This window comes from Columba livia, chromosome Z, assembly GCF_036013475.1.
Source record: "Columba livia isolate bColLiv1 breed racing homer chromosome Z, bColLiv1.pat.W.v2, whole genome shotgun sequence".
NCBI lineage: Eukaryota > Metazoa > Chordata > Aves > Columbiformes > Columbidae > Columba > Columba livia.
This window is the reverse complement of record NC_088642.1, coordinates 23,349,941-23,374,420: the sequence shown is the minus strand read 5'-3', so window position 1 is coordinate 23,374,420 and position 24,480 is coordinate 23,349,941. Positions and strand designations below refer to the sequence as shown.

Below are 24,480 nucleotides of genomic sequence, written 5' to 3'. Positions count from 1 at the left end.
GGGAAGCCCCTTCTGCTGGACAGTTCAGCAGGATGCCACAGGGTGTCACCAGTGCTATCAGTGCAGTACAGCTTTTGATGGGGATGTTTCGTTGTAGTGATGTCAATCTGAAATGATTGTTTTTCCTGAAACCCTGCAAAACCCCAAAAGCAGAGTATGGAAGTCTTCAGTGAACTGGCCCCTGAAACAAACCACCCAGATCTTTGATGAAATGTTTGCAGCTGGTGAAATTGAGAGCAAGAGCTTTGCAACAAGCAGCTGTGTGCTTGTAAATACAGGGAACCTGCTACTTAGGCTAAGCAGGCTTCCAAGCTCCTTCTGAGTGTGTATTTGTAGAATCAGATTTAAAATCAGACAAATACATTTACCAAAACTGGCAAAGAGCTGAAGGAAAACCTGTTATTCCAAGACTAAATGATTCTAAGAGGCCTTTTTCGAAGATGGACAAATGAATGGTAGAAGTTCGTTTTGAATCACTTTATAAAACACTTAACAAAAGTTTCAGATTTTGCCATATATCCTGTGTGAAAGTTACCTTCCTTACTAATTCTTCTTTTCATTTGATTGCAGCTGAGAACTGAAATGTCACAGGAAATGACTGTCTGCTTTGCCTATTAGACATGTAAGTTTTGGACCATTGAGAATATTAACAAAGCCACTGATAGGCTGCCTACTGTAGCAGGAAGCCGTTCTGAGCCCCAGACAGCTCCTCTGTTCCTCCAGCAGCTGGATGGACTAGAACAATTCAGATAAGAATAGATTGGCACTCGGTTTTGTCAGTGCACGCAGGGAACTGGCTCCATAGTGAATGGATGATAAAATAATTGCAAGAGGTTGGATTGCATGTGTTTGCATGCTAGACTCCTGTAGCCAAGAAATGTTGCTCGCCAAATGAGCTCCACACCCATGAAATGGATGGCAAAGACCAAGTTTCAGAGGGGAAACCAGAGTTTCAGGTGAAACTTGCAGGTGTTGCTTTTCTTCATTTCCATTTCTGGCAGCTGTCCTGAAGTTTTGCAGTGAGGTATGGATGGGGGATGACCTGTTTACTGTGTACAACATCTGCAAACACAACTCTGCATTATCATCTTAAGGTTCTATATTTGTTTTTCTAATTTATGTATCAAATACAAGCATGAAGATTTCTTCACCAGTAGCTTTACGAAATCCTCATAGGTTCTGAGTTTAAAGTACATTCTGTTGCTGATGAGGTTTGTTTGAAAGTACTCCAAGCAGCTTATTAATGTAATGTTGCATTGGTGAATCTGGAAAAGCCTGTTACAGGAGTGCAACCAAACCTGAACTGACATGCAGATCAGGATTCCTGTTTATTGTTTCTGTAGCCCCTTTTGTTACATTTGCTCTTTTTTGTTACATTTGCACTGTCAATATGGAGTGTAAAAAAATTCCATTCTTTCAGCTTGTACAGAAAGGGAAAAAAATATTTTCCTGGTCTGTTGGATTCTTGCAGCAAAAAAAAAAATTCCTGGCACAGTTGAAAAGTGAGACATTAGTAGGGTTCTCTGAAGAATTTAAGCCAGCCTCCGTACGTATCAATACACAAACATATGAGCTTGTGCAGCTGATGTCTGCAAATATGTTAATAGGCATTTTGGGTTTTCGTCAGTCCTGCTGTAAAGGAATGATAAGTCACTTATCCTTTCTCCAGAACCAGTAGACATACTGACGGTCACAGTTGAAGGTTATTACACTTAACTAATTTGGATAGTGTTGATGACAGTTACTAAGCATGAAATATATGAACATGGACAGAAGTGCCAAGAATCACGCTGAGTAACAGACTTTGTGGTTCTGTTTAAACAAAAAATGACACCTTAAGTATTGCATAATTGCACCTTGTTAAGTACTGTGGTTTTAAATTGAGGTGCAGCATTTGCAGTGGTCAGGAAGTCTGAAGTTTTGTATTTTTTAAGACTACAGAATTTAACTGTTTCACTGTTGACTTAACTTCTGATATTTCAGTGGCTATTTCTCACCGTTGTCAAGGTTAATAAGTGAATAGCTTGCTGCAGTAACATTAATTCTCCCGTTTTGACCAAGTATAAAATGTTCAGTGGCTTCTAAGAAGTTCTGCTTAGTTGCTTATCTTAGCTTGTAATAATGATAGTCTGACATGATATAGAAACTTCTGTATCACTTATATGAAAGTAGGGCATTGTGCCTAAATATGCAAGTGCTATAATCAAGCTGGACTAGTATGAAGCAAACAAACAAAATCCTCCCAGTTTGTTTTTCACAATATGGACCTCCTCATCCACTTAGGTTTCTTTTTTAATTATTATTTTCTTAATTAGCTGAGCTTCTGTATTCTGCTATGATATTAATAGTAAAAAAAATATATATATATATTCATTGACTTTCCGTTGTCTGCTGAAGAGGTCCTTCAGGGATAAAGAACTGTTCTTGCCAAAGGGTTGCTGATTCTTCCTTATTATGTAGCTTCAAGACTCTTTCATTGTTTGGTATTGCCTTTGATCTTAAGCCGAGGACTGAAGAGAAAAAGTCACCAGAGTTAGCTGGCAAAGCAATTCATCAACAGCTCTACAGGAGGCTGTTTCCTTCAAAAATCTTGGGTCTAATTTGCTTTATATTTCCATAACTGTCTAGAAGATATTTGTTTTTTTGTTTGTTTTCCAATTTAATTTTGCCTTTGGTATTTATGTTTAATTGTGTGTGAACTTTCATTTGCCAAATCCCTGCTGTTTTTTAACATGTAGTTTTCACCAGACCTGTAAATATCCATTTTTCTTTGTAATGACCTTTCTTTTCCTTGAACCTTGTTAATAAGTTCACATGGCTTACTAGTGCGATCATTGTGATGCAGGTGGCAGCCCTTTTGTCTTCACATAAATATATTTCCTGTAAATGCTATGAGTCGATCTTAAAATTGTTGAATGAATTGCACATAAGCTTGTAATTATTTTTGTGTTCTCATCTGGAATATATTTGTAATTATCCAATCCCTTTAGGTCTGTGTCATAAGTTTTATATCCTTCCTTTGTTTCCCCTGTAGTACTCCATTCTTGCAGAAAGATGTAGATGCTACAAAATATTTCGATTTTCTTTCACGTTCTATCCCATATCAAGAGAATCAGGTTCATTCCACTTCATCCAAAGATGAGTTTCAAGTGCTCTTAAATGTTTAATATAAAAAGTTCAGCATTTTGAGTAATACTCAGGAATACTTCAACACTAACCTCTTGTTCCAGAACTGACATTTGTTGGAGGTGAGTTTAGGTGTTCTGAGTGTGTTCTAGTTGCTCCAGAGTTTAATGTGCTTTCCCTTCTGTGTGGCTCCACATGTGATTTTCATGCCTCAGTAACTGAATTTGCTTGCTAAATTCCAATGGGTTTGAAATAAATGTAGATTGCTAAGTTTTCATTAGCTAAAATCTAGGACAAGTATAAAAGAGTTTTTAGAAATTTGTCTAGAAACAAATCTCAGAGTTCTGGTTCCTTCCCCTGTACAGGTAAATCAAACATATAAAAATAGCCTGCCTATCTGCTCACTCTTTGGTGGCTTCTTTGGGAAATATTATTTAACTGAATTGGACTACTGACCTTGACATCCTATTATGCTTGCTAGCAGTGTGAGCTGGTGTTATATGGTGTATATAATTATTAACCTGTGGTAGCTCCAGAATGCCCACCTGCTGAGTTGTTTTTGGCACCAAAGCACCAAAACTCTACCAATACTCATTTGTAAATGCTGTTGAACTTGAAAAGTGTTTGATTTGCATGCTACCACTCTTACATGATTTACTTCAATTAACAAAATAAGAACATATTAAACACATTATTGATCATTTTAGAGACTTATTTCATGTTGGCCTCTTAGTTGTAGTGGTTGTTGTGCAAAGAGCTCTAAGACTTCTTAAAAACTAAGAAAAAGTAGGTGATCTACCATTCTTTATAAACTGCTCCAGAACAAATTCTTTTATCTACTCATTCAGTTATGTTTTGAGGTTGTCTGAGACAAAATAAGAGGCTTGCAGTCCAAAGCATGTGCACTTCCCACATATTTTTAAAAATAATTTTGATTTAAAATAATCCATAACACCTGATAAGAAAATCATTATATGTCCCTAATTTCCAAGTTCAGCAACTGTAATTTATATAAGTAGAATTACCAGCTTTTCAGAATAGATATTTCAAGAAAATATTAATACTCCAGCACTATACCTACTGCATGCAGTTAGCCCCCTTCCTCCAGCCTGCAAGGAGGAATTCTGTAGGAGCCCCAGACAGTCCAAACCCTATGCTAAATAAATGCTAGCTGGGTATGTAACAAGTACTCAAGAGTGAGCACTTTGATCAGTTTGCGAATACAGTCTGCTAGTTTAAAGGAAGATACTCATTGAACTAAAGAGATTAAACTTCTTTTAGACAAGTTTTTCAATGTTTATGGATTTTTTTTTTTTTCATGAAAGGAAATGTGACTTAAGGAATTCACATATCTATATGAAATTTAGATAGTACTGAGGTTCAGCAATCCAGTCCTGTAAAATCTTTCGGCTGATTCTTAGCTCTGGAAGAATACAAGCTGTGCTGTTGTTTTTCAGTTCACTAAGCCCCTGCAATTTGTAGCCTTTTACATCTGGAACTGCCCTAGACTTAACTAACTAAATATGGTGAATATCTCGGAAAAACAAACAAAACAAAACAAACCCCTTCTGACAGCAAAGGTGTCTCCCCCACACTTCACTGGCATCTGCAAGGTTTGTCTGTTATGTGAACAGGCACCACCATTGTTTGAAACACGTGAGAGAGAGGCAATGGCAGGGGCCATGGATCAGCACTTGCAAGGCTGGACCAGCGCTCTGAATAAAAGGGACTAGGTGTGTACAAACACTTCGGAGACTGGCAGCATGCTTTTAAACCCTTGGCTTCCTTGTAAATTTTCCTGCTGCATGTTCATACCATGATGGTTAAGCACAGCGAGGCTGGCAGCTGTGTTGGAGACATACTGGAAACTAGATGAGGGGCACCGTGACCTGCAAGAAGTGTGACCTCCTGTCATGTGCATGAAGGGAATTTATCTTTGCCTGCATCTGAACAGCTTCTCACATTTTTCTTTGAATTGTTCTGTTCCATCCAGCATTGTTGGGGCATACACTGAGTACTTGGGGTATTTTTAGAATGTGAGGATAATGGTGGAGGCATGAATTTTCCTTCCAGCAGCAGCACAAATGCCAGCACTGCACATCACGTGGGTGTTAAAGAAGTATACATCTATTCTAGTAATATTTTCCCACCCAAACATAGCAACCAAGCGAGCGGTAGAGACCATGTGCTTGCTGGAGCCTGGCTTACCCCAGGACTGTGCATCAGATACTTAACCATTCAAAGCCTCTGTCCTTAATTTGATTCTTGTGATGTTAGTCCTCCATCATAAAGTGATAGGACAGAAATTTAAGCCACCGTAGCTTCACCCAGAGGCATCTGTGGTGGTGCATCTGAGTTGTCCATCTGTGGAAGTAACGGAGGATCGGAAGGAAAACTGAACAAAACCCACCCTTTAAAACTGTAACGATTTGTATCGCAAAGGGGGTCGTCCACGTGTGTTTTCCGTGGGTCTGAGGGATTTGAGAACTAAACCGCTGCGGGCTCTATGTTCCCGCAGGGTCGGGGGTGCTGCCTCTGCTCCCCGATGCCCCCGCAGGGGAGGCTGCTCCCCCCGCCTGGCCCTGCCGCCGGACCCCAGCGGGGCAGCGCCCGGCTCGGGGCCTTCACGGCTGTCTCACGGCCCGGGATGCCGCCGCCTGCGCAGGAACTGCCGCCACCGAGCCCGTCCGTTACCGGCTCCCCGGCGGCGGCGGCCCCGCCTCGGGCGCAACCGACGTCAGTGGACGTCAGGGCCGAGCCCCTCACCCTCCCTCCGCCCGCGGGATTCGCCGCCCTGCGCCTTCCCGCTCGCCCGGCCCGGCGTCCGACAGCAGCACCCGCCGTCCCGGCCCAGCCCGCCGCCCGTCCGCTCCCCGCTCAGACAGCCGCACAGCGCGAAGATGGCGGCGTTCAAATTCCTCCTGCAGCCGCTCGGCCGCCGCATCCTCCTTCCCGCCGCGCGGACGCGGGCCGCCGGAGCTGAGGTAAGGCGGGGCGGTGAGACAGCCGGACCCCATGTCGGCCGCGCTCCTCCACACCGGGCGGCCCCGCCGGATGCCCGCGCCCCCTCCGCGTTCCCTCGCCCGTCGGGCCTTCGCCGCCGCGCCCGCCCCGGTTGCGGTGACCTTGGCGAGGGTGCCCGCCGTGGCGGGGCCGCCCTCCCGGCCGTCGCGGGTCGACACCTCTCGCGGGCGGGGGAGTCGTGCGGGGCCGGGCCCGCGGGGGCGTGCGGCCGCCCTGCAGCCCGAAAGCGACGCTGCCCGCGTCCCTGTGGAAGCGATGGGCTTTGTTTTTATCTAACGTTGCTCCGTCGGCTTTGCCACGAGCGAGGCCCGCGGGCGCTGCGGCAGAGCAGGCCCCCGGGACAGGCCTGGCCCCCGCCCCGGGGTGGGATGCGGTGCCCTTGGGTGACCGGGATCGAAGGTTGGGCTTTGAGGTTGATTTTTTTTTTTTTTTAATTTTCCCTGTGTTTGACATCGCGGCGCAGTTACAGTGTGCTACTGTGTATTTCAGTCCTGCTCCCCCTAGGCCGGTCGTTGCTGGGGTCGGCTGCCGCCGCGGGCGGGCAGAGCCCGGGCCGGACAGCAGAGCCCTGTCAGCCCCGCCGAATGTTGCCATTCGTAAACGCGTGGAGTTGAGCTGTGCAGCTAGCTCGCCTACTTGTTCTGCTCTTCCTGGGGGAAGCTTCTGCCAAAACTCACTGATCTAATGGTTTCCAGCCCACGTGTAACGATAGCTGAGTTATTTTTTTATTTCTGAAGCTGGAGTTGCTTCTGTGGCTTTTCTTATTTTAATTGAAACACCTCATCTAGTCTCCTTCTAGTTCCTGTGTTTACTCTTTCTGGTGTCTGTATGAACAAATAATTACAGCATTTTCAGTTGTCGTTTTGCTAAGTTATATTTTGCTCTTCTATAAAATTTACTTGGATTTTGTTGATTATTCTAGGAGCACATCTGTCTCCAGGTTACTTCTCTCTTAAACCTGGGCTGCCGGAGTTGCAGCCACCTCCTGAGGTCTTAGCTTGCTGGCCAGGTGTGCAGGGGCGAGTGGGTGATCCTGGGCACCTCAGCTCCCTGAAAGCCCTTTGCTCTCAAATAGCAGAGTGGGAGTGAAAGGGACTGAAAAGAACATCTTTAGTATAGAGAGGCAGATACCCTCATTTGGGACATTCAGCCTGGGAATAAACACATGTAATATGTGCTGCTCTGTTCTTCCTCACTGTTACAGGCAGTTGGGAAGATTAAGGAAAAGGTGTCATGTGGCCTCCTGAAAATATTTTCCTCTGTGTGGGTGTAGGGACATGCCAGTGGCCTGGCCACCCTCCAGCCCTGGCCCTCGTGCCTACTTGCAGACCTGTTTTGCTGGGGCTCCTGAGGCTGCCAGCACTTAATACTCATTTTGTCACTTGCCTACTGAATGCAACCAGAAGAGGTGCTCTTTGCAGTCTTATTGTCACTATGAAAATATATTCCTGAAATAAATAGTCATGGTATAATTGAGTGTGGCGAAGGGTCTTTTAGTCTTTCCCAGTTGACACTGTTCCTCATGATGCATGTACTGATATTTTTTTTGAGCCCATCAAAGCAGAGGAACATCACTGTTTCCACTGAGAAGCACGTAAGATTCCATTAAGAAAGGTTTTCTCAATATTCAGTATAAAACTCTTGCAGACTTAATTTTATAAAGAAGGCTGCTTATGTAATCTTGAAACTGAGCCAAAAATTACTTCCCTGGTTGTTACTGGATCTTAAGTCAGCTCTTTAGGAAAGAATTAGGCTGTTGTCTTTAGAACGTGTGTTGATTAGCTTGTTTATTATTTATTCACTCATTCTTATCCCTCTTTCCCAGTATATTTTTCACTTCTACTATCAAATTAGAGTGGAAACGTCAGTAGGCAGTATTTTATCTCAATTTATGGAGACGGTGTCATTGTACTGACTTAAAAGTCAATTGCTCCTGGTGCCTTGACAGTACTTGATAAGTATTAATGCATGATAGTATTAGTGGAAAATATTTAGAGAAGAAGAAGAAAAAGAAAGGTTAGGATAGCTGTGACCCAAGAATGTAATGGAATGTTATAATGTTTGCAGTATAATGGCTTTGTACTGTAAAGTCTAGATTTGGGAGTAGAGTTCGTATTGGTTTCCCTCTTGCCCTCCCTATTTCATCAGTTCTTGTGAGTCCCCCAGATTCTGGGCTGTTGCTCAACAATACAAAGAGCTCCAAGACTGTATTAGGAAGCTGGGGGAAGGTTCACTCTGTTGAAGGGAGTACCTGTTTACTATACTGCCAGCACAGCAACATACTTCATATTGTTCCTTGGCCTCTACTCAAATTTTATGCTGGTGTTGGCTCCCTGCTTCGGCAGTTTCTGGTTATGTTTAGTGTCTGGATATCTTTGAAACTGCAAGTAGCAATATATAGGTTAGAGCAGTCTTTGAGTTGGTCTAACTTGTGCTGAGGAATCACATTTGTGAATCTGTTCAGAATAAGTAACAATATGTCTGCAGTTTAGGATGGAATTAAGAAATTGAAAATCTGTTTGGATATTGTCAAATCGATGCAGCTCATATTAAGCCTAAAGCCTTCATAATACTTATGAATGTCATAAAATATGGCTGATGTGGAGGGTAGAGAGACAATAGAGTCCTTGTTATGGAGACCTGAACCCTTCTCTCCCCTCCCCCACAAAGTATAGTGTTTACAGTAGCAATATCTTTTTTTTTTTTTTTTAAGATGTTTTCACCCTTACCTAGCCAGAGGCATGATCATCGTTATAAAGTTACTTTATAATGCTCTATGTTCATTCACTTGTTTCTTTCAATGTTCCAGATTTCTGGATGCTTTTTTTCTACCAGCTGTCATCACAACACCAAATTTTATACTGATCCTGTTGAAGCTGTAAAAGATATACCCAATGGAGCAACTATACTTGTTGGTGGTAAATATTTAAATTCTTTACGGATGCAATCACATGTTCTGTTAATGAGATACTTTTTACTGGTTTATGGTGTTTCCTTTAATATTAACTAATTTGAGAGTCCGTATACTTGTGACCATATTTTAAACAAGTGATTTCATACTCTGCTAATGAGGGGCAGACTCTTTCCATGAGAAAATTCAAGTTTGTTTCTTAGGGGAGGGAAAAAATCTCAGAAAAATCATTATCTTTTTTTTCCCTATTAGTGAAGTGTTAGACTTTACTTGTACCAACTTGGGCATTGTTATTTCAGATGGTGAAGAAATAAAATTTGGTTTGATTATTTTTATGGTAGCATTCTCTATATTCTTTATCTGCCTACTTGCTGGGTCTCTGTGACCTTGAAGAAGTTGCCTAACCTGTTCCTGGCTGTAGGAAGTGAAGATAATACTAATCTATGTTGCACTAAGTGGTTACGTGAAGCATTTCCAGAAGAGTCAAGAAGATGTGTCATACTCACTTTCACTGTGGCTTGAGCTTTTGAATATTCTAGATGATTTTGCAGTTTCATGCTGTTCAATCTAAAGAAGAGTCATCTCTCTGTTTGGTAGATTATAAGCCATTTTCAGTACTGAAGAAGTAATGAAAGTAATGTTATAAAACATGGGAAACCTCGCTGGAGATGTGTAATGAGGCAAAATGTCTTCTAGGAAGGATTATTGTATTTTTTGTTTCTGTTGGAACAAAAGAAGACCTGAGGCTAAGTGGTCAGGAAGGAAATGCTTGTAGTTCGTAGAATCATATAATAGTTTGGGTTGGAAGGGACCTTCAAAGCTCATCTCGTCCAGCCCCCCTGCAATGAGCAGGGACATCTTCAACCAGATCAGGTTGTTCAGAGCCCCGTCCAGCCTGGCCTTGAATGTCTCCAGGGATGGGACATCTGCCACTTCTCTGGGCAACCTGGGCCAATATTTTACGACCCTCACTGTTAAAAATTTCTCCATTATATCTAGGTTGAATCTCTCCTCCTTTAGTTTAAAACAATTACCCCTTGTTCTGTCACAACAGGCCCTGCTAAAAAGTCTGTCCCCAACTTTCCTATAGGCCCCTTTTAAGTACTGAAAGGCAGCAATAAGGTGTTACTGGAGCCTTCTCTTCTCCAGCCTGAATAACCCCAACTCTCTCAGCCTGTCCACACAGCAGACATGTTCCAGCCCTCTGATCATTTTCATGGCCTTCTCTGGCCTCTCCAACAGGTCCATGTCTTTCCTGTGCCGAGGGCTCCAGAGCTGGACACAGGACTCCAGGTGGGGTCTCACCAGAGTGGAGCAGAAGGACAGAATCACCTCCCTCAACCTGCTGGCCATGCTCCTTTTGATGCAGCCCAAGATACCATTGGGCTTCTGGGCTGCAAGCGCACATTGCCAGCTCATGTCCAATCTTTCATTCACTAGCACCCCCAAGTACTTCTCAGCAGGGCTGCTCTCAATCCCTTCATCCCCCAGCTTGTACTGATATGAGGGGTTGCCCCAACTCAGGTCCAGGATCTTGCACTTGTCCTTGTTAAACTTCCTGAGGTTTACATGGGCCCACTTCTCAAGCTTGTTCAAGTCCCTCTGGATGACATATCGTCCCTCAGGTGTGTCAACTGCACCACTCAGCTTGTTGTCATCTGCAAACTTGCTGGGGGTACTCTCAATCCCAATGTCATTGATGAAGATATTAAACAGTACTTGTCCTAGTATAGACCCCCTGTGGACATCCGTTGTCAGCAGTGTCCATCCAGACATTGAACCATTGACCACAACCCTCTGGATGTGACCATTCAGCCAATTTCTTATCCACCAAGCAGTCCACACGTCAAATCCATACCTCTCCAATTTAGAGAAAATAATATTGTGAGGGACTCTTGTCAAAGGCCTTACAGAAGTCCAGATAGACAGCCTTCCTGTAGTCCTTCCCTTGTCCACTGATGTAGTCACTCCATCAGAGAAGGCCACTATGTGGGTCAGGCAGGACTTGCCCTCAGTGAAGGTGTGCTGACTGTCTCGAATCACCTCCCTGTCCTCCATGTGCCTTAGCATAGCTTGTGGAAGGATCTGCTCCACGGTCTTCCCAGACACAGAGGGGAGGCTGACAGGTCGATAGTTTCTGGGGCCCTCCTTTCTACCCTTTATAAAAATTGGTATGATGTTTCCCTTTTTCCAGTCACCAGGGACTTCACCTGACTGCCACGACTTCTCAAATATCATGGAGAGTGGATTGACAGCAACATCAACCAATTCCTTCAGGACTTTGCGATTCACCTCATCAGGTCCCATAGACTTATGTATGTTCAGATTCCTTAAGTGGTCATGAATCTGATCTGCTCTTACAGTGGGAAGGACTTTACTTACCCAGTCTCTGCCTTGAGGTCCATCCACTAGTGAGGTGGGGGAAGAGAGCTTGCCAGTGAATACTGAGACAAAAAAGTTTGTTGAGTTCCTCAGCCTCCTCCTTGTCCATTGTTACCAGTTTGCCAGTCATGTTCATTGGGGGAGTGCCCTTTCTTTGACCTTCCTTTTCTGGTTAGCACACCTGCACATGCCCTTCTTGTTACTCTTTGTGTCCCTTGGCAAGTTCAGCTCCAGCTGTGCCTTGGCCTTCCTGAGCCCATCTCTGCACAACCAGTCAGTGTCATGCTCTTCCCAGGACACTTGTCCCTGCTTCCACTGCCTGTGCATTTCCTTCTTGCCCTTTAGTTTGACCAGCAAGTCTTGACTTAGCCATGCTGGCCTCCTGCCTTTCTGTTCTGATTTCTTATATCTGGTGATTGAAAGCTCTTGTGCTCGATGGAAAGTGTCCTTCAAGATCTGCCAGCTCTGTTCTGCTCCCTTGTTCCTGAGGGCAGTTTCCCAGGGGATCCTGTTGACTAACTCCTTGAAGAAGTGGAAGTTGGCTTTCTTAAAATCCAGGGTCCTGACTTTACTATTTGCCTGTCCCACATCCCTCGGGAGTGTTGTAGTGTTGGAGCCTGGCCTGAGACTTAGACGTCTCAAATGTGGCATGGTATTTAATTTTAGGCATACTGGGTTGTTGCATAATGGAGTTGCATAGGAATGTGAGGCACCTCAGCCTGGGTGGAGATCCAGGTTACTGTACTCCAGTTACACATTTCCCAGAGAGTGTTAAGATTCCCAGATTTTTATCACCTAATTATAAGCTGAGCTGTGTGCCAGAACTCCTTGCTTCTTCTGTTTGACTTTATTATCTGCAGCAAAGGAGTGAAGGTTAGTTGGTAGACAGAGAAGGAGGAATAATGAGTACAGTGATTATGATACACATCAGGAGAGCCAGGGTCCTGGAGTCCTTTTGCAAAGGCCTTTTGTATGTGAGCATCTCTGATGGTAAAATGGCTTTCGTCCAAACTGGGAAGCATCTAGTGACTGGGAGATTCCAGTACTAGTATGCAACTCTTTCCAGAAGTGTTGGTTTATTTAGTCAACTAAGGAGCTTGTTCTACGCAGAAAAGATTTTTAATTAAACAGTGCGCATTCTCAGACTCGGATTAAACAGTGTTCTTTCAAACACTTGTTACATATTCAATTTTGTTCTGTTTTGTGTAGGTTTTGGATTGTGTGGGATTCCTGAAAACCTCATTGGGGGTTTGCTGAAGACTGGAGTAAAGGAATTAACAGCAGTCAGTAACAATGCAGGGTATGTATTCATATGTCTGTCATTCAGTAAGTACAGATTAAATATTCTGTTCATGTGGAAAGGCTGATATATATATATATGAAAAAATCTTACTCTTCATCATAAGAATTTTCATATTAACCATACAGCTTTTCTTGAAAGTGTTATTTTTCTGAACGAGCCCAGAAAGTACAATACTGTGTGTATACTTGGCTTTGTCAAGAAGCAGTTGTCACTGGTTTAGAACATGGCAGTTATGTATATTTATATACGTACAACTGGTTGTCTGTAACTGAAAACTCTGACTTAGATGCTTTAAATGTAATATCAGTGATTTTTTGTATGTGTGTGAATTTCCGTATAGGGATTTTTTTAACCTACATTTGATGCTTTCTGACATTCTTTTTGTAATTCTGTTAACTAAAACCCCAAACAATACAATGGCAGTGGAGAATATTTATGATGAAAGAATGGAGAGCCTCTTCAGTGGGTCTTGGAATTTTTTTTTTTTTAATGTTTGCCCATTTGAGAATTTCATATGGGGTTGACAATAAGAATAATTATTTTACATATGATTTCTTGTCTTCTAATTTGTGCTAATTTTTACACAAACTGTTCATTGTAGTAGACTCCACAATACCTAATGATCTTCATATAGGGAAATAACTACAGCCACTTCTGTTGCAGTGCATTGATAAAACAGAAATGAAATTAAATGAAAATATTGATATGCATAATATAATGACTTGTATGACTGGTCAATAAGAATGGTGTTCTGTTCTTTGCAGTGTTGTTGGATGACTAGCATCTGCAGGTGGCCCTAACCTTGGTTCAGTTACTTATTCTATTAAATGTCACCTTCAGCAACATAATAATTCCAGTGTAATTTAGTTCACTATAGATTTAAAGAATATTGGAAGACTGATGTCTGCTGGTGGCATTGTACTTTCTTTAGCAAATTTTCTTTGATTAGGGAGGTCATCCTAAACTCTATTCACTTGTGAAAAAAGTCTTCTCATGGCTAGATGTACTGAGGTTACACAACCCAGTTGGTAAGGAATATAGTTTGTGAGCATTCTTTTTTGTTTGTTTAGTTTTATAATTGTGCATACTTTCAGCAAGTTGTAATATCAGTGTTATTATATTTCTGTGAACTTGTTTTTCCTTTGAATGCTGCATTTGTGATGAAAGAGTACTGAGAATATTTTATTGTTTTCATGGAACTTAATTAATGCTTGCAATTATGAGCCCTTTCCTTGGGTTGTAAAGTCTGCCATCTGTTCTGTAGAAGCTCGACCTTTATCCAATTGCAGAATAAGATCTTTAGGGGAAAAAAAACACGAACAAACCAGGAAACTGTTTTCTTCTGTACCTACATTAGAATAAAAGAGAGACAAGTTTAAGTAAACCAGAAAGGTTGTTTAGGTATAAAGAATGTTGTTCTTCACACAAAATGAAAATAGATGTAAAACCCTGTTCTCTCAATTCGTCCAGCCTTGCCAAAGAAGTGAATTTAGGTGGGATTTATCTTATAATGCTTGTGCTATTTTCAGCTGTATCATTACACCTCCCATATACTTCGTCCATAGATTTGTATATAGTCTGTTTTGATTTTAACCTGTCTGCATTTAACTCAATTTGAAATCAGAACACCATTCAAAACCCACAGATTCATTTCCTCTATATATATAGTCCAGGCTTCTGAGGCTGAAGATCACAATGTGTTGATCTTTATTTTGTTCAGTGCTTCATGCTTGCAATTGCACATTCGTTGGAAAACAGATATGATTTATATTTGTATTTGACACATATACAGTCAAACTCAGACTTACGTGGGAAACAATTTCTGCTGTATGGTAACAAGGAGAGAGAATGGAACAAGACCATTTTCAGTGGAAAGAACAATCACTTAGAGATCATTCTATTTTCTTGTAGTCTTATTTCTGAATGATGCACATGATGTAGATAAAGACATTGCACAGATGCTTCTGGGAGGAAAGTGAGGAAAAATGAAGAGAAGCATTGTGGGACAGAATGGAGAAGCTGACATTTTCTTAGAATTAATTTTCCTTGAAATAATGCTAACTTTCCTGGAAATTCTTTGGATTTTGAGGCTGGAGTAAAATCTGTAAAACAATTGGTTGCTGGTGGGAAAGCAAACCTTAATTCATTTTTCCTTGAAACTAGTTTTCTGGGAACGTTCTTGGAAGTTTGGTAAGCTCCTCACAGAACAGTGTGGTGCTTTGAAAATGCCAGGGGGAATCTAGGTTTTTCATAAAGTCTAGTTTGTAAAAATCCTGGTTTTGCTGTCATGGTGAACAGTATAATTTATTTTGAAATTAAATTAGTAATAAAATGTAGTCTAATCTATTGTTTTTATTTATTGTATTACTATTATATGGAACTCAGCCTGCTGTAGTTCTTTAGGATTTGAGAACCAGATTAAGTCACAGAGGTCATAATTAATAAGGTCAGAATCCTCATTACAGCCATTGCTACCATTAAGCATCTTCTAATACCATGCCAAAAAGTATAGTGATATTATCAAGTATTTCAATGTTAATAAATTGACTTTAAAACTGAAGTAGTACAACAGTTGTATAACCTGCAGCAAAGTATTCAAAAGGTGAATTGTTCCTGTAATCTCGAGATGTCAGGGGATGAGTAATTTGCCACTTTCCAAGATGCCTCTGGTTCAGTGTGTTTTGCTTTGGCACCTTTGGTTGTGCTGCAGTTGATACCCTGCTGCATTTCATCTTCCTGACTGCAGCTGCTTTCTTTTCTCCCTCCAGCTCTTCCAGCAAACAGGAGGTAATTAGTTGTGGTTAGGTTTTCTCATCCTGCAGTGGGTTTAGCTGGCTACTTGTAATTGGAGCAGGGAAGGAGCCAAGTATGTAGACAGACAGCCTATTCTGGAGAACGATGGATTAAGTCACATGTCTTTCAATATGCGTGAACCACAAAACGTGTTACAGAGCTATCTGCTTGTAACTAAAATAGCAGCAATGGAGACAGTACTTCACTTACATCCAGCTGCAAGCAGTAAGTAGGAAGTCCCAAAATGTTCTCACCAGCTCTCTATTAGCTGGAAAGAAGGTTCAGCAAAGCCTAGAAATGCTTGGCAGTGTCTAGAAACAACTTTAAAGGAGTAGGATATTCACAACTTCACACACTGCTGTTTTGTGCTACAGTGTATTTGCAGGAGGAAATTACTTCTGCAAATCCATGTTCAAATCATGTAGTTGTTGGCAGGTAAAGTCCTTGTTTTGGCCTTTGAAAGGCCATGGTACAGTAGTTTATGGGATGCTTTTAGGTACCCTAGTTAGAAACATCATACTGCTAAACTTAGTGGCTGTTGCTGTGCGTTCTGCTAGCGTGTACACTGTCTGCTGGCTAATGAAACGGCGCCTTTAAGAGTAGTTACTCTTTTGCCAAACCAAGCAAGGCAAAGTGTTTGAAAGGGAAGCAGTACAAATATCCAGTATCTCTGGTATTTACACAACTTGCTGCAGGGGAAACTGAAGCTTGTGAACCAGGGAGATAGTGAAAGATAGCACGGTGGGTGCGTGTGCTTCTAAAATGCAGCCTCTCACACCTTCCCTTATAACTAATTTTGCCTGCATTGTTCATATTTTAAATATTTCCTTTACACCGCGTTATTATAAGCCCTTTGAATTTAGAGGATTCTGACTCAGTAAGCTACTAAAATCCATTTTATCATATTTTTTCTGCATTATTTTGTAAATTTGGCTTGCTCCACATGTGTCAGTAGGTCCTTATTTTAAACTTTGGTTTAGTAAATTCCCAACATAGTTGTGATTAGTATACAATGCGTTATTACACATGACTGTTTTTTCCTCTTCTTATGACTTTGTCTTGTCTTGTTGCATTGATTTCAAGTTACAGTGGACTTAGGCGTTTCAGGTCAGCTTATGCTAAGACTTCCCTAATGCAGATTGTCAGATCTCTTGTTTCAGGATCTGTGTTGCAAGAAAAGCTATGTTCTTGTCAACATAGCCAAATATTTAAAAAGAAAGTTTAAGAAATTGGTACCAAATTATTATTTTAAATTATTTTTCTCAATGAAAAGAATAACTAATTTTCATTTAATCGCATTCTGAGATCAACACTTTTGTTCTGTCTCTATCACCTCAATAGGCTGAATTTGTATTTGGTGAAAATACAGTCTATTACTTGTGCTACTTGCACACATCATCAGACTTGCATGAACTACTTCCCTCTGGGCTGTCTGCTTTTGAAACTTAAGTATGCATTCTTTTTTAATGCAATAGAGTTGAACAGTAGGATTTCACTTATGGTAAAAATAGAGCAGTCACACTTAATATCTTAATTACTAATTACCTGTCTGATCATCTAAAAGGAGATAGGGAGCATGCTGTCAGATTATCACAAGTTCAGACTGCTTAAAAGACATTATCAGCTTTTTGAACCTTTGGTCTCTCTGCTCATGTAATGCGTTAGTAAAGAGAAAATAGCTTTGCAATAAATATTTGAACTGTTGGTCATGATGCCTGAGCTCACTTATTTAGTTCTGTTCAACATAATACCTTTGTTTTTCTAATGGGCTATTTGCAGTTGCCAAACCTTGAGATTAGCACTGCTCTATGGCACAGGTGCAATGGTAAAATTAATGCACCTCATTTACTAAAGCATAAAATGTATTCTTATATTCCTAAATATCTTGAATTTAAGGCAGGATTAATAAATGTTATGTATGTTTAAGTTTATCTCATTTTTCAGTCATTGCTTTGAATAGTATGCTTCTGTTACAAACAAAACGTGTCTGCCATCTTTGCCACAGACTCCTTGTTTGTTCTTGTGTATGTGACTCTTACGGTTTATTTCCATGCTTATTATTACTTTTCTATATATGTTATATTTACTTATATATATTTATATTACTTATGTTTATTAAAAGATATTTAAAAATACTGTCAGATAGAAGTTGCATTCCAAATTCACAGAAAGTTGATAAGCTTTTTCACACCGTATAAGGTGTCGTGTGGTTTTAATGGCATGAATTTGACAATCTCTTGGTTCCGAGAGCTGATCAGGCAAGGTTTATAAGATATTTTCATTATTAAGTTGATGATTTGAGGCAGTTTATATTTTTTTAATCATCTCCACTCATCGTAAAGAATCTAATCAGTTGCTTTATTGCAGCTGTTGAATTGGTCATACTGTGAGACTGCAATCCCTGAAAATCTGACCAGGTGATCTTTCTAATTTCTTTGTGGACATTATTTAGTATTTTAGCAGGATGAATTGTACTGAACTCTGCACTACATGAAACTATTGAGAAGTCAGCTGTGCAGATGACTTTCTGGTTGTGATTACAAATGAAGACAAAATAGATACAGAACTCAGCATGGTCGATGAACTGTGTCAGCTTGGTTTTAAAAAAGTGACTGAAAGTTAAACCTAGTTTTCAGCCAGGAGACTTTTGGAGTATGATGCATTCATAAAGAAATCCAAATATTTACCAGATTATGTCTATACCCTGTAACTTCACTGTGAAGGAAAAATAGGGTAAATTTTAAAAGTTCTAACTAGAGTTATTTTATTTGTTGTAAAAAACCACAGTATGCCATTCCATAGCAGAAAGGAATGTGGAAAGAGGAGACCTTGCTGCTGATGTAACCATACAATGTACAGTACATGTCCTCTTCAAAATTATTTTCCTTTGGACTTGGCCTATATGCCTGCACCTGTCATTCTTACCGGAGTGGAGCATTGTTTTTGGGGGAGGATGGTGGAAGAAGAAAATTGCCATTTTGCTGGGGGGAAGGAGCCAAGATGAAGTTACCAGAGCAGAGAGGACAGAGTTCCCCTGAGAAGGCTTTTGTAGTGGAGGAAGAAGAATGCAGTGCAAGCACTGCAGACAAGGAGTAGAGGGAGTTTAAGGCTTGGTCACACTAACTAGCAGGCAGGGCTACATGATTCCCAGCAACTGTGGGCTCCGTTGTTTTCTTTCTTCTTTCTCCCCTCTAAAGTGGTAGTTGTCCCAGGCTGCTGAGCTGGTGACAGATTCAGTGCACTGTTTCTTTTGTCCTTTGCCATGGGCTGAAAAAGTGGTGAGACTGTTTCTGTGGTTTCTGCCCTGTTTTTTGTCCTGCCTCTTCCTTCTCCCAAGCAGGACTGCCTGAGTGTATGACAGCAGTCATACTTCTGTCTTCCTCCTCTTTTCTCAGTCACCTTCCCTCAGAGAGCTTCTGCCTCTCTTTTCTGCTTTCCATCAAGCAGTTTCCAGTAGGACAGATGGGAAAATATCATAGGAAAAAGCAAAGAAAAAAGGTGGCTGAAGGCAGTGTCTCAAGAATCAATAGGTCAAATAAACATTATGCCTCTGTCTAATTTACCTTCCTATTAATCAAATCTGTTTTCTTCTCTCTGCTAATTGACTCCCATTCCTCATCTTGCCATCATTCTATGTACCCTAATGGAAGTGAAGGACAGAAAAGGAGGGGAAAGATTTTCCTCTGAGCTGACTCCTTAGTAATCTTCCAGTGTAACACATGGGGGATTATTGTGGAATGTAGTCTCACTGTTAAGAGCCAGCTAGGAGACTGGGAAAGATGAGTCATCAAGATCTGTTTTATGGGTGATTGTCCACACTTATTTTACCCTTGGTGTGCTTGTACTTTTGTTCGGTGTTGTCTGGCAAACACTATCTAGTAGGCATCTACTCGTTTTCTGCACAATGGCTACAAATGAAAATTTCTAGCTCTGGAACAGATCCATTTCTTATCAAGTTTCATGCATAGTAGTGCAACACTCAGACCTGCCAAATGCCTAGAGAGACTGCACATGCATCTCCAGAAGCAGAATACTGTTTTTACATAAAATGTTCTCCAGGAGTAGGACCAACCATAAATAGGCTTTTTCGCAGCAATGATAAGTTGCAGGAAATGCTAGTTTCTGCCTGAGGTGGAGCCTTGCCCCAGGTTTCCTACTGTATCCTTTTTTTTTCTCAATCCATGGTCTTTGGGGGTTATAGAGTTACCCTTCCATCATTCCAATCCCCAAATTATGAGAAGATAAAGGTCAGGTAGGGTATCATGTTGACTCCGGTATCATGTTGACTCCTCTTTGTCCAACATGTTTAATTCTCCAAAACTCAAATATGTTTATCTTTTGTAGCCAGTGACTTGTGGTCTTGGTGGGATTCCAAGTAATATATGTTCTTGAGTACTAGGTTAGATCTCTTTTCCGATATGTATTTCATGTGTTCTGTTGATTCATATTTGATCCTAATAAAGAATGGGGAAGTGTCTAGAGATCTTAATTTTGAGGGCAAAGGAACACATTTTCTGTCTAGCACTTATGTGTATTTTCCCTTTTCCAACAGCACGTGTAACAGCTGTATCAACTTCCACCGCGCCTTTTTCCTTCCTATCTGGGGCAACACATTTTTATTGCACTCACCTTAGTCAAACTTTTCAAGGATGGAATATAGCTTTTAAAATAGACATAGAGGATGTATTTTTTCCATAGTAAAGGATCTTTTTTTCTTTGAATGGTTACTGTTTGATAGGAAAGGCATTGCCTGCAAGGCAGGTATTTTAAAGGTAATATTTTCAGCATAAATTAGGCTGAAAAGTTCAAAGAAACTTTTGTGACCAAAACAACAAAGAAAGCAGCAAAATATGGAAAGGCAGAACAAGTAACTAACAGTCACCATAAAAAATGTTATATTGAAAGAAATTTCCCTAAATGAGAAATTGTTTTTTATTTTTATTCTGGGATAGTGATATCAAGTAAAGAGCAAACGGTAGGGACACAATATTTTCACTGCTATGTGAAATGTTGTTTTCGTAGGACATTCAAGTATATGAAAAAAACATAGGAAATAGGCTGAATTGCTCAAAATGAGTTTTGGGAGAGAAATGAAAGGAAAACTGATATACATGGAAAGCAAAAACGTTATTTTAGCTGGAAAACTGAATGCAGATTGCATCCTTAAAAAGGATGGATAGCGCTATATTTCTTTTAAGAAATTTACATCTAAAATAAGCATATGAGTAACAGCAATTGGATTTTGTGATGCTTCTCTGAAGATGAAATGCAGCTGGGAATTGAAGTAATTTTGTGTTATCAGGCAGAGCCTCTTGGTACATGACTTTCTGAAGGTGAAATTTCTCATTGTGCTAGGGGAATAAGGTTGAACGATGTGTGTACTCAGTGACTGATCCTTATTGCAATTTTATTTCTGAATAAAATGGATACCTTTGAGGTGAGCAGAAAGTTCAAGAAGAACAACTTGGGATAAGTGTGACAGAGAACAACATTTGTGCAACTTTCTAATTTATGTAGGGAACTTTGTAACTACAAAGTTTTGCTTGAGAGAAGATACCTGCCTGTAGTAGATGAGGTAACCAAGTGTATTTGTATGGGATCCTGCAGGATGAAATGCAAAATGCTGCAAGGAAAATGAACTCCAGTAGCTCCCTCTGAGACTGTTGGAGGAAGGATTATAGATCTTAGTGAAATGAGGCAGAAATTTCTTTAACCATTACAAATCTGCTGTTGACTCTCAGTTGCCATCACTGTCGCATGTGAAGGCACACTCAGATGTCTGCATGCAGAAATCTCGTGTCTGCCTGTTTCTGTTTGATAGCTTGCAAGTTTTGCAATGGTAGGAGCAGCATTAACCACCTGATTGATACACACAAATAGCAAACTCTGGTTTGTAACCAGTTCCAAGCTGCCCCTGCCTGTTCTTGCACTATGAAGTGCTGCGCAGTTTTGTTTAACTTCTGTACTTTTGCTACACGGTACTCTAGTTATACAAACCCCTTAAATTATCATCAGATGTGGGTTGGTCTGTTATGTTTCCTTACTACCTTTTATAATGAGAGGTCAGGGCTTGATGGTGTTCTTGTGAGAGGGATTGTCTTTCTTAGAGTGAATTTCCTATACAGGAAATTCTGGAATTTCTGTTTTTATTCTTTTCTTTTTTTTTAAATCCATTTCATTGCCCACGAGACTCCTCCTTCTACTCTATTCGCAGCTCTTTTAGTTTCAAACTACTGGATTTTTTCCTGTGGGGAGTTAGAAATCTGGGTTGCTTCCTGGTAGTACACATTTTATTTGCAAGGCTTTGGTACTGTAACACTTTTAGCGTTGCATCAGAATTAGATTTTTATTTTTTTTTAATAGGTCAGAGTTGGAGAGTGGAGCCAGCTTTTGCAATAAGCCAAGTTCTTTACATCTAGAGAACATAAAATAAATTCAGAGAACCAGAAGAGTGAAGCTTGTTTCGCTTTCCCTCATGTAGTTTCCAAAATGCCTGATTATGCATAGAAATGGGCTATCTTCTTGAAATAGTCCTAGCCTTAAAATGGTCCTCATTATGCATGCAGTTAAAAAGTCTTTCTGACTGCATGTCTGTCCTTGCAGCCATTGCGGCTGTTGTGGTTGGAGGCGAAGATCTGGTGTCGGTTCTGCTCCCTTCACATGCAGCTCTGCAGCACATGCTGTGGGACGTCAGCACTGGTGAGCAAGAGGGTAGCGCTGCTGCTGTGAAAGTGGGTTCATCAATACCACTTTTATATTTGAAAATGAATACTGTATAATAGTAAACTTTTTGAATCTGGCCTTTGGAAAGGATGCCAGGAGGTTGCATCTGGGATGTCCGATGTGGATCCTGAAGTGGTGGAGTATTAAAATACATTAAGTGGGCCTCTTGTCTTACTCAGAAATGTACCTTGATTTTTTGTTTTTTTCACCTTTTTTGATAAGATACTATTTTTTGTATGAGGAATGTAGATTTGTATTGCAGTAATTACACGTCTCCTTTACATTCTTTGTTTTCCACATCACCACAGCTTATAAAGCCAGGGTTAGGGAATATACTTACCCATAATTTGGGTAAGGCATAAGCAATGAGAATAGAAGGAAAGCTGTCTATTGCATTACTTTCTCTATCTCATCATTAGTGGAAAGACAGTTTCTAACAGTACCTAGAGAAGAAAGCAGTATTGTAGACATGGTGGTGCAAGAATACCAGAAGGGTAAGATTTGTGTATGAAAGGGATATATTTCATTAAAGCAGTTAATAGAATTAGAAAATACAGACAACATTTTTGGAGCTCTTTGTCAGGAGTGGCGTTTTCAATAGGTTGCATATATTGTAAGCACATGTGCATGTTAGTTACTGGGTACTAGGTTGGGTTTCTTAAAGCATTCTTTTAATATTTTTCAATATTATCCCGAAATCTCGAGCCATCGTGTGGATAATCAAGTCGTACTGAATTGAGACAACTAGTGCAGATATACATCACTTTTTGTGAGGTGCTTCTGGATCGTGGCATCTTTCCCATAGTGGGAGTGGAAGGTCTGAGTTCTCCACTAATGCGTTGCAGAGACCAACATAAATGTAGAGGAGCTTTGTGCATGTGTACCGTTCTGCCAACATCTTGCATAATGTGTTGGAAATATGAAAGAAACATGTCTTTGTTATATCATGTCTGTTTATTTCCATTTTTATATTTTAACTTATTGTTATGTTTATTTTTTATTATTATGTTATTAATTATGTTCATTGAAATAGCATTTTTTTCAGAGCCTGTTTGTCACAGGGACTCTTGAAATAGGTTCTTGCCCCATCAGTGCACAATGCAGGGTGACAAACATCGCAAAAATGCTAAAAACTAATAGAGAGTAATATCTTCACGATATCAGAATTTAGAAGCACTGACACAAGAAAAATGCTGTATGTTATCTTTGGCATTCAGTTTAAGCCAATATTATTACACACACAAGAAAATGCCAACTGCAGTGTAATGTCTTTTGCTGGAGTAGGCAATTTCTCAATAAGAAATTGCATTATTTACTGCAATAGGGTTTAAATACAACTATTTTCTCACCTTATGTACAAACTAGCACTATAAATGTGAATGTGCCCTTCTCCTTGAGCTGCTAAACAATCATTTGTCTTTTTCCTGGGGAGTGAGAGTTTAAACAAAAAAATAAGTTTTTGTTCACTCAAAGCCAAGCTGTGACGTGTGACTTTGTAGAAATTAGTAATGCTTTTTAAAGGATCACATGTGTAAAACAACACCACTTTCAAAGTTTATATATATCTATATATATCTATATATAGATATATATAAAATAGCTATTACATGTGGAACGTATTTAAAAAGAAGTTTTGGTTATATTCAGTACCTTGGAAGAGATGAGATTGGAGCACTGGAGTCTTAAATGTTAATTGTAACTTTAATGCTTCCCCCTAAAAGCTGGAATTTTATTTTTATCTCCAATTCCTTATGTCTGAAGTGGGGGGAGATAACTTTGTTTTGTCGTTTTAGGTCATTCATGTTTGTCAAGTGCTTTGAATACAACAAAAACTCTGTTATAAATGATGAATATTGTCTGGGTCTTTCTACACAGTGTTGACAATTTTGGACTTGGTCTTCTGCTTCATACTAAGCAGATAAAACGCATGGTGTCATCGTATGTTGGAGAGAATGCTGAATTTGAACGCCAGTTTTTATCTGGTGAGCTTGAAGTTGAGCTTATACCTCAGGTAAGGAATGTCTCTAGGAGACTAGTCATTTATTTTTATCTAAAATACTGAGTGGAATGATACTTAAGTGCTCTTGTAAAATTATTTTGCGATCCAAATGTATTGCCTGTGTGCAGACGTGCAGTAAAGACAGATGACACTTGCCATCTTAGGATCCTGGGCTGTAGGTGCCACTGGTCTGCTAAAGGCTGTCTGCTTGTATTGTGT

General features: G+C 40.4%; 1 protein-coding gene across 1 annotated transcript in view; it reads left to right on the top strand.

Moving 5' to 3' along the window:
* The first annotated feature begins 5,867 nt into the window (after positions 1 to 5,867).
* OXCT1 (3-oxoacid CoA-transferase 1) overlaps positions 5,868 to 24,480 on the top strand; it is an 88,784-nt gene continuing 70,171 nt past the window's right edge. Inside the window, exons 1-4 of the mRNA XM_065047616.1 lie at positions 5,868 to 6,110; positions 8,960 to 9,068; positions 12,653 to 12,743; positions 24,138 to 24,273. Coding sequence (XP_064903688.1) covers positions 6,027 to 6,110; positions 8,960 to 9,068; positions 12,653 to 12,743; positions 24,138 to 24,273 — 420 coding nt within the window. The 5' untranslated portion in view covers positions 5,868 to 6,026. The remainder of the gene's footprint in view (positions 6,111 to 8,959; positions 9,069 to 12,652; positions 12,744 to 24,137; positions 24,274 to 24,480) is intronic.